The sequence below is a fragment of the Alosa pseudoharengus genome, unplaced genomic scaffold (genome assembly GCF_046254945.1).
Source record: "Alosa pseudoharengus isolate Yale_2024_CS ecotype anadromous, Long Island Sound unplaced genomic scaffold, YU_APseudo_1.1 YU_APseudo_1.1_scf_13, whole genome shotgun sequence".
Taxonomy (NCBI): Eukaryota; Metazoa; Chordata; class Actinopteri; order Clupeiformes; family Clupeidae; genus Alosa; species Alosa pseudoharengus.
The window spans coordinates 39,319,713-39,329,712 of record NW_027468598.1 but is presented as its reverse complement, the minus strand read 5'-3'; the positions used below and the strand labels follow the sequence as shown (position 1 = coordinate 39,329,712).

Below are 10,000 nucleotides of genomic sequence, written 5' to 3'. Positions count from 1 at the left end.
TCTTGCACTTATTTGGGATTTAGCTGGACAGTAAGCCTTAGGCTACAGCTAAAAAATGATGAGGATATGAACTAACGTAGGCCAGAAGCATAGCGCATGAAATCGTGACTCATTTGATAAGCATGTCACCAAGAACAGGGACTGTTAAACCTGACATGGATTTACGTTTTGTTTTACATGCACATCATGTTATATCATTTATCTAAACTTGATCAGTTGATGATAATGAACCTGTTGCACTCGTTCACTAACCTTCAACCTATCCTGTGCTAACATTACGAGTCTCAGACTAACGTTACATCAGTGAAGGTAGCAAATTAGCAGGCTATTTTTGTAATCACAAAGATGACGAGACATTGGCCTACTTGTATACAAATACACAACGGTGTTTCCCGCTTTGGTTATTAGTCAACATAAAAACTAATTGAGAGAGACATACATAAGTAGTAGTTTGCAATAACTATCTGTAAGTGGGATAATGATAATGTTAGCTTTACTGTACATGCCAGAAAGGGGTAATGTTAATGTTATGTGTTAAGATATAACTGCAAATAAACCTGGCATGGGTTTATCATAAACTTTATTGTTAATTAGGTCATGACCCATCACTGAATTATGCCTATGTTTTGCTGGTGCTAGCTAAACTCAAACTGACTTTTACAGTGACAGCCATACGATTATTTTTATGCCAGAGAGGCAGCTAAGTCAGTCATGATGGATGAGGATGCTAACGTTAAATATATTACACTTTCATGTTTTTATTTTGTCATTTTCTTACATCAATCTGATCGTCACCTACATCAAAACATGGTGGATGCACATCAATACTATCTCATCTAATAACTCTGCATAACTCCAGAGGCACCGTAAGTCCTCAGCCGGTCAGTTAACAAGCTAAACTCAAAAACACCGGAGAAATGTCAATTGCGACCTAGCCATTTAAGTGTGTCAAAATAAAAGTCTGGTGTTTATGTATCCACTAACGCTGTATTATTTCATGTATGAAGGTTATACTGTAGCAGATGTCTCTTTAAGAATTGCGGCTGGCCGCGGCCATTACAGGAGAATACAGAACAGCCGTCTACGGCCGCTACGGAGTATAGAGGCTTAAACGACCCAAAACTAAGTGCATGTTGAACAGATATGCCTTTAGACCCCTCTTAAACGACCCAAAACTAAGTGCATGTTGAACAGATATGCCTTTAGACCCCTCTTAAACGACCCAAAACTATCAGTCACGGAGAGCACTGGGCAGCTCCAAATGCAAATGCGTACAGATTCACCCAAATTCACCCTTCTCTGTTGAACTACTCGTAAAGTGCTCATCACACAGACATCCATGACGAGCTTTTCAATGCTGCTAGCCGTCAGTTGCTGTGATAAACATTTTACGAGAAAATTCACTTTGAATCTTCAAAAAATCTGATCATATTATTCTGCACCTACAAAACAAACAGCAGATCTCACTGAACACACACAGCTGAACTCACTGAACACACACAGCAGAACACACAGCAGAACACACTGAACACACACAGCTGAACACACACAGCAGAACACACACAGCAGAACACACACAGCTGAACACACTGAACACACACAGCTGAACACACACAGCTGAACACACACACCTGAACACACTGAACACACACAGCAGAACACACTGAACACACACAGCAGAACACACACAGCAGAACACACAGCAGAACCAGGGTTTCCGTTGTCCCGTAATTACCGGACGTTGGCCGGAAAAAAAATGAAATGTCCGACAAAATTAAATCTCTCCGGTCAAATTGTCCGATTTAAAAATATCTAATAATCCCGTCCCCTAACGCAATCTGAATTTGATAATAAGCCTTAACATGTAAGCCTATATTACACACACAGCTGAACACACACAGCTGAACACACACACCTGAACACACTGAACACACACAGCAGAACACACACAGCAGAACACACTGAACACACACAGCAGAACACACACAGCAGAACACACTGAACACACACAGCAGAACACACACAGCAGAACACACACAGCAGAACACACTGAACACACACAGCAGAACACACACAGCAGAACCAGGGTTTCCGTTGTCCCGTAATTACCGGACGTTGGCCGGAAAAAAAATGAAATGTCCGACAAAATTAAATCTCTCCGGTCAAATTGTCCGATTTAAAAATATCTAATAATCCCGTCCCCTAACGCAATCTGAATTTGATAATAAGCCTTAACATGTAAGCCTATATTATACGTCCTCTGGCTATGTTTTTAAATGAACAGGCTCTACCGTTTGAAAAGTAAGCTATTAAACAACACGCATAGCCTATGCTGCATTTCAAATAGGAAGCGTACCCTTAAAACGTCTGTTAAACAACGAACAAATGAGTGAGGCGGTTCAAACATGGCCAGGCCCAGGCAGACTAACCTTAAAAGTTTTTTCAGAGGCCAGACGCGATGGATGATAAATTGGTAACGTCTGAAGCCTCAGATGTCCGGTCAACTCCACCACCACCACCAGATAAAAAGCGGAAGTGTCGGGCGTGTGTTAATCAGTGACATTGGAAGTGGAGTTGCGGGGGGTGCGGCCGCTCTAAGACACTGTCATTCTCCGTGTACACTGGACATGCAAAGTGTTCTTTACCCAAAGCATACAGTAGGCCTATGCATTCTCTGTCTATGATCTGCAGGGTTAGGGCCTCCTCGACGAGGCAATTTGACTAATTAAGAAGGGATAATAGGATATTTGACCGGCATATCATCAAAATGTCCGAAAAACGAAACCTCTGCCGGTCACTTTGACCGGCACCATTTTTTTCTAGCGGAAACTCTGAGCTGAACACACACAGCAGAACACACACAGCAGAACACAGCAGAACACACACAGCAGAACACACACAGCAGAACACACACAGCAGAACACAGCAGAACACACATAGCAGAACACAGCAGAACACACACAGCAGAACACACACAGCAGAACACACTGAACACACACAGCTGAACACACACAGCAGAACACACACACGTGAACACACACACCTGAACACACACAGCTGAACACACACAGCAGAACACACACACGTGAACACACACCCCTGAACACACACAGCAGAACACACACACCTGAACACACACAGCAGAACACACACAGCAACGTGGCAGGTGTCTTGCTACGGGCACGAGTAAGTGCAGTGCCAAGTTTGACGTTGTTTGGATAAGCAATGCAAAAGATACTGTTAAATATATCGTTAAAAGAAGCTCTCCGCTCTACTGTAGCCACTCCTACCGTCCGACCCCCCTCACATGGCACAGCGCAGGACCGGACACAGAGAGGGCAGAGAGGGCAGGACACAGAGAGGGCAGGACACAGCAGGACACAGAGAGGGCAGGACACAGAGAGGGCAGGACACAGCAGGACACAGAGAGGGCAGGACACAGAGAGGGCAGGACACAGAGAGGGCAGAGAGGGCAGGACACAGAGAGGGCAGGACACAGAGAGGGCAGAGAGGGCAGGACACAGAGAGGGCAGGACACAGAGAGGGCAGAGAGGGCAGGACACAGAGAGGGCAGGACACAGAGAGGGCAGGACACAGCAGGACACAGAGAGGGCAGAGAGGGCAGGACACAGAGAGGGCAGGACACAGCAGGACACAGAGAGGGCAGGACACAGAGAGGGCAGGACACAGCAGGACACAGAGAGGGCAGGACACAGAGAGGGCAGGACACAGAGAGGGCAGAGAGGGCAGGACACAGAGAGGGCAGGACACAGAGAGGGCAGAGAGGGCAGGACACAGAGAGGGCAGGACACAGCAGGACACAGAGAGGGCAGGACACAGAGAGGGCAGAGAGGGCAGGACACAGAGAGGGCAGAGAGGGCAGGACACAGAGAGGGCAGGACACAGAGAGGGCAGGACACAGAGAGGGCAGGACACAGAGAGGGCAGAGAGGGCAGGACACAGAGAGGGCAGGACACAGCAGGACACAGAGAGGGCAGAGAGGGCAGGACACAGAGAGGGCAGGACACAGCAGGACACAGAGAGGGCAGGACACAGAGAGGGCAGAGAGGGCAGGACACAGAGAGGGCAGGACACAGCAGGACACAGAGAGGGTCAGCGGAGTTTTGGCAGCACTGAATCAGGGCACGGCACGGGTTTACTAAGACGCAAGATGTTTGGATGATTATCATGTCTGACGTCAACAGTAAAGACTCCTTGTGTGCAGTTTGCTTGCATAAAATGATTCTGCGGATTTTGCAACAACACGCCAACAAACACGGTTATGCAGTGGCTATTCAAAATGATGTAAAAATAATGTGCAATAAACTGACACTTCGAATAGCCCTGGCGACTTTGGACTTGAGACTTTGAATAAACAAACGACAGTTCCAACTGCAAGGTCCCAAGCTAATGGTCCTGAATTCAACAAGGTTTCAGAATACCACACAGCTAGACAGAGCCACATGCCCCTTATGCTACCAAAGACTTTTTCACTCACATCCTTGCAAATCTCATTTGATCTTTCTAGATAGTTTGTCTTGATGTCACTTGTAGGCTACCAGAGATTGTTTAGTCACATCATTGCAAATTTCATACGATGATGCATCATTCCACAAAATGGTTTGTCTTCTCTATCAGGAAGTTATTCAATAAGCTTAACAATAAACATATAGCCTTAACTCAAAACAGCTGTTAGGCTTATGTAATTTTGATCTGTAAAAATGTCACATGCAGCCATGCCTAAATTCTGCTTACTGCACATTAATTATGGGCTAATATATTATAATATAATATTCAGTATTCATTATTGAATGCTTAGCTGGAGTGATGTTTTCCCTGTCATCCTATGTTTAAAGCAGGCATACCTGCAGTCATGCAACTGGCCTACAGGTTTTCTACAGGAAGGGCATGTTTTGAACGGGCACTTTCACTAGTCATGGTTTCTACAGGAAATGTATGTTTTCAACGGGCCCTGCACTAGTTTTCTCTACATGTTAAAGTACCTCTCTCTCTGTCTCTCTCTCTCTGTCTCTCTCTATCTCTCTCTCTCTCTCTATCTCTCAAATTCAATTTCAATTCAAATTCAAAAAGAGCTTTATTGGCATGACCATGTGGTATAGTGTTGCCAAAGCAGACACAAACAAAAACAACAACTAAGAAAGTAAACGTATGACTGCTAAACTTCAACAATACGACTATTTTTTTTAATTAATAAATGAATTCATACATAAAATGAAACTAGTAACTAAGATCCACCATATTTTTGGTAATATCAAAATGAAAAGGAAATTTAAATTTGTATGTCAAAATTGAGCTATGATAAAAAAAGGAAACTTATTAATGCACCTAAATAAAACGGAAACCTATAAATAATTTAACCTAAATCTCTCTGTCTCCCTCTGTTTCTCTGCAGTTCTTCAGTGAATATGAGAAACTTCTTCATTCTGAAAACTATGTGACAAAAAGACAATCTCTGAAGGTAAGTGTGTGTGTGTGTGTGTGTATGTGTGTTTAGTTGTTAGGTGAGCTGCTATTGGATAGGCATAACTTCACCGTACTGATGCTCTGTATGTATGTGTGTGTTTGTGTGTGTGTGTGTTTAGTTGTTAGGTGAGCTGCTATTGGATAGGCATAACTTCACCGTGATGACACGTTACATCAGTAAAGCTGAAAACCTCAAACTCATGATGAACCTTTTGCGAGACAGGAGCCGCAACATCCAGTTTGAAGCCTTCCACGTCTTTAAGGTACCTAAAGACATATACACACACACACACACACACACACACCAGGGATGGAAATTAGCCACCCGCCCCCCGTCAAATACGGGTAGTTTTGTGCTCTGGCGGGTGAATTTGGTCAACTTACCAGCCACTGTGGCGGGTAGAGCTACTAACATACCACAAATAGTCAGATCCAGTCTAATTTTCATACTTATGGACGGTTAAAAATAAGAAAGTGTCTGTAGCGATCATGTAACGTTACCAGCCGTAAATCGCGCTGATTTGAAGTTCTACAACTACCACCAGTGAGCCGCCACCCGCAGCATAGCCTATCGTCACTGGTGCAGTGCTTCACTTTTTGCCACTACCATTAAGAAAGTGTCGCTCTGCTCTCATGTGCCACTGCTAGCTTATTTCAGGATGACTGCATAAACAAATCTAGTGAGATCTGTGGATCTGCGTTGTATCTTCACAGACTAATATTCTCACGCAAATAGTTGTCTTTTGAAGTGGCCCGTAGCTATTTTAATACGGCCCGCGACACCTTCACGGAAAACAAGATGACATGCTACTATTTAGACCTATGAGCAGGGTGCGATTTGTAGGGGGGGATGGTGAGGATTTCCCACCCTCTGGTTTTCCTATCCCTACCTCTGCTAAATTATTTTTATCGTCGGAGGGGACAACATTTATCCCCCTCTGCCCCTCATATTGATTAATGCTACTTCATATAAGTAAAGCGCTGCAACGTGAGAACAGTCTAGTAGGCTAGCCTACATAATAATCTGACATCAGAAACGCACCGTCACCGTCAGCACTGATGCTGCTGACACAGTGGCTGCGTGATAACTTAATTTGGCCTTGATCGTGCAGGACATTTCAGAATGTCGAGTGTGTAATCCATCATAAATGGCTAGGTTCAATGGAAAAGTTAGCTGGACAAATGAAAGAAAACGAGAAGGATTCAGTGAAGCATAATAATGTTTTAGAACCTTCAAAATTAGAAAACTGATGCAACTGAGATGGAGGACAACTGCACCTAGAGTAGAACGTAGGCCTATTGTCCGAAGGAACTTACATTGAATGAGGAGATATTTGCTGAATGTCACAAAAAGTGTTACAGAAATTGCTTGGCACCGCTTATTCAATGGCTCTCTACCGAAACACCTGTAGTTTGCGGAGGACGAACGAGAAAAGCACTCGTTTGATAAATCAGCCAGTAGTAGACAAATAACTTTTAGAAATAATCTGTAGGCCTACTGCAAAAACGAATGTTGGTGGGTATTTAAACTATCTAGCGGGTGTTTTAACAGCTGCAAGAAATAGAAGCTTCATGGTCTTCATGTTCTGGTTCGTAAATTATTTTCATAAAACTTCAAGTTGCCCTATAACTTTACTCTCCAAACTCTTCACTGCACTGTAGGCAATTAACTGACAGTATAGGCTATTTATTTTCTGTAGGCTACAATAAACACATTTATTTTTTCAACTTTTGCAATATTACGCACTTGGCTACTGAACGCAAATCAGCAGGAGAGAGAATGCACGTAGCCTACGCAGCGTGTAGCGCAATGTGTAGGCTATTTGGTTACCAACTAACACTGTTAGCCAATTCACTAACTTAAGACTTCAGTGCCATCATATACAACGTTTTTTACACAACAAATACAGAAAGGATGGAGGCAGCAAAAGTAGAGAAGTCATTTCAGATGGGGCAAGAACAAGGTGAATTTGTATGCTTGTCAAAACGTAGTCCTACCCTGCATTAGAGGAGCTGATCATCATACCAAGCACACTCGCTGTTTAAAGTCATACACCACGGTAAACTAAAACTAAAATGTTACAAAGGTGGCAAAAATAATATACGGTATTATTAGCCATGACATTACTAGTCTATGAATCGTTCGTTCATTTTTTTTTTTTTTTGGGGTGGGGGTGGGGTTACAAACTTATTCAAAATCATCCCCCCCTCTGGTTTTTACACAAATCGCACCCTGCCTATGAGGCAAACAGGCGGACATCTCCACACCCATTCGTCGTGGTGGAATATCTCACAAACTTTTCATTCAAGAAATTATAAACCGCATATCAGAATAAACAGAGGAACTTACCGAACACAAAGGTGTTAAAGGGACACCAGGCAAGCCTGATGCTTTTTCTCTACGAAACTCCCCCTCACTCGGTCTGAAGCTCTTTTCCTTTTCTTTGCATCTTCCGTCAAGGGTTTTTGCTGCTTCTTCGCCGGCTCTGCCATTATACACACGTTTGCAACAATCGCTAGCGTTTCGTTAGCCTGCCTTTGTGCTGATGCAGGATGTAAACTGATCCTGCTTCGGTCGGCAGGTACGATACACTGAACTTGCAAGCGGGATATTCTTCCTACAGGCAGTAGAGGCGGGCAAGAGAGTCTTCATTCGCCCTGTAATGAGTCATTTAACCATATACCGACTTACGACTTACCTGGTGTCCATTTAAGCATTCCGTTATGCAATTAGCCATTCCAGAGTAATCCAGTTTTGAAATTGAAGCAAATGTCTACAAGGTCTCCAACTTTGGACTTTTGTAATACACGATAAGGCCAAATACAAAATAAATGTTAACAATATCGCCTAGATAACTGTAAATATTAAAACCAGAGTTTTTCCAATGTAGTTTCACAAAATGCTAAGCAGGCTTAAGTTTCTTAAAGCTGAGCTGTGCATTTATTGTTCAGTGCATGATTTCATAACAGGCCAAATAGAAAATAAATGCTAAATGTTAAATATAGTCTTGATACCTGTAAATATTTAAATCAGATGATGTACACTATAGTTAGATCAAGTTGGAGAGTTGGATTATACACGAATCCGGCGAGCGTTCTGTGGAGGCTGCCATCTTGTGGCGACGCCATTACTGGTATGTTAAAGAACCTCCGTGATAACGCACCCTCAATGACAGCTACGGCCAGGCAGTATGGCTTGTTGGATTGATGATGTTAGACAGTGGCACAGATGAAGGTACAAGCGATCTTACTGATTATTTATGAAAATAGCTTAGAGTAGAGAATGAGGAAATAAAGACATTGGGACTAGGTTGATATTATATCTACTTAACTACTTTAGCTAGCTAACGTTAGCAATAACTATGCTAGCTAGGCTAGCTAACGAGGAAACTATACAAATATCTGTCCATTTGGCATGTTTTCCCACTCAACATTATAAAAGAAGTAGTGAGACAGTCGTAAATCGCGTGCTGTTATCCCAGTGGACACAACCAATCCAATATGATATGTAAACAAACCTCCGTGATAACGCACCCTCAATGACAGCTACAGCCAGGCAGTATGGCTTGTTGGGTTGATGATGTTAGAGAGTGGCCTCCGGTCACAGATGAAGGTACAAGCGATCTTACAGATTATTTATGAAAATAGCTTAGAGTAGAGAATGAGGGAATACATAATTGGGACTAGGTTGCTATTATATCTACTTAACTACTGTAGCTCTAACGTCAGCAATAACTATGCTAGCTAGGCTAGCTAACGAGGAAACTATAAAATATCTGTCCATTTGGCAACAATAAATAAATGAATGGATATTAAATAAACGAATTCATGTTATTCATTTGTGACCATTGTTTATATAATTTTCACATTTCAAAAGGAAAGGGTAAGGTACAGCTAACTGCTATCTGTGCAAACCGTATGGTAACGTTAGGCTACCAGACAGGGGCAGTCGTATTTTGTGTATCTCACATTTTTCTTTTGTTCCAACTGGTAATTTTATTGCTGCTATTGGAACAATTGAAAACAGAACATGTTTTCCCACTCGACATTATAAAAGAAGTAGTGAGACAGTCGTAAATCGCGGGCTGTTATCCCAGTGGACGCAACGAATCCAATAGGAGGCACTGGCGCAATGCTACCCAGCAACAGTTCAGTAATGGCGCCTGCTTACTTCCGTTAGTTTCGCCGGATTCGTGTATAGCATGCTCCAGAACTCACACAAACGGAGTCTTAAACGAGCCACACCACTTTTATGACAAGAGACTATCGCATAGTATTGTGGTTTTGTTGGCCTTTAGTTTTGTTGCTACTGTGCTTGTAGGTTTAGGGCAAAATTCAGCACATTTTAGTCGTATCGCAATCATGCCGATAACCGTGATCATTTTCAGTGGCGTGCACAGACATTTTGGGGGGCAGGTGCTCAGGAGGGGGGGGAGGGGCACTTTTTAGCGCACGTGGAACACATATTATAAAAAAAAAAAAAATTGCACGCACATGTTGAATGAAATTTGACAAT

The 10,000-nt window shown here is 43.0% G+C and overlaps 1 protein-coding gene across 1 annotated transcript in view; it reads left to right on the top strand.

Annotated features, from left to right (window-relative positions):
- Positions 1-10,000, top strand: part of cab39 (calcium binding protein 39) — a 28,036-nt gene that overhangs the window by 14,222 nt on the left and 3,814 nt on the right. Inside the window, exons 7-8 of the mRNA XM_076283016.1 lie at positions 5,414-5,479; positions 5,604-5,747. Of these exons, the coding sequence (XP_076139131.1) occupies positions 5,414-5,479; positions 5,604-5,747 (210 nt within the window). The remainder of the gene's footprint in view (positions 1-5,413; positions 5,480-5,603; positions 5,748-10,000) is intronic.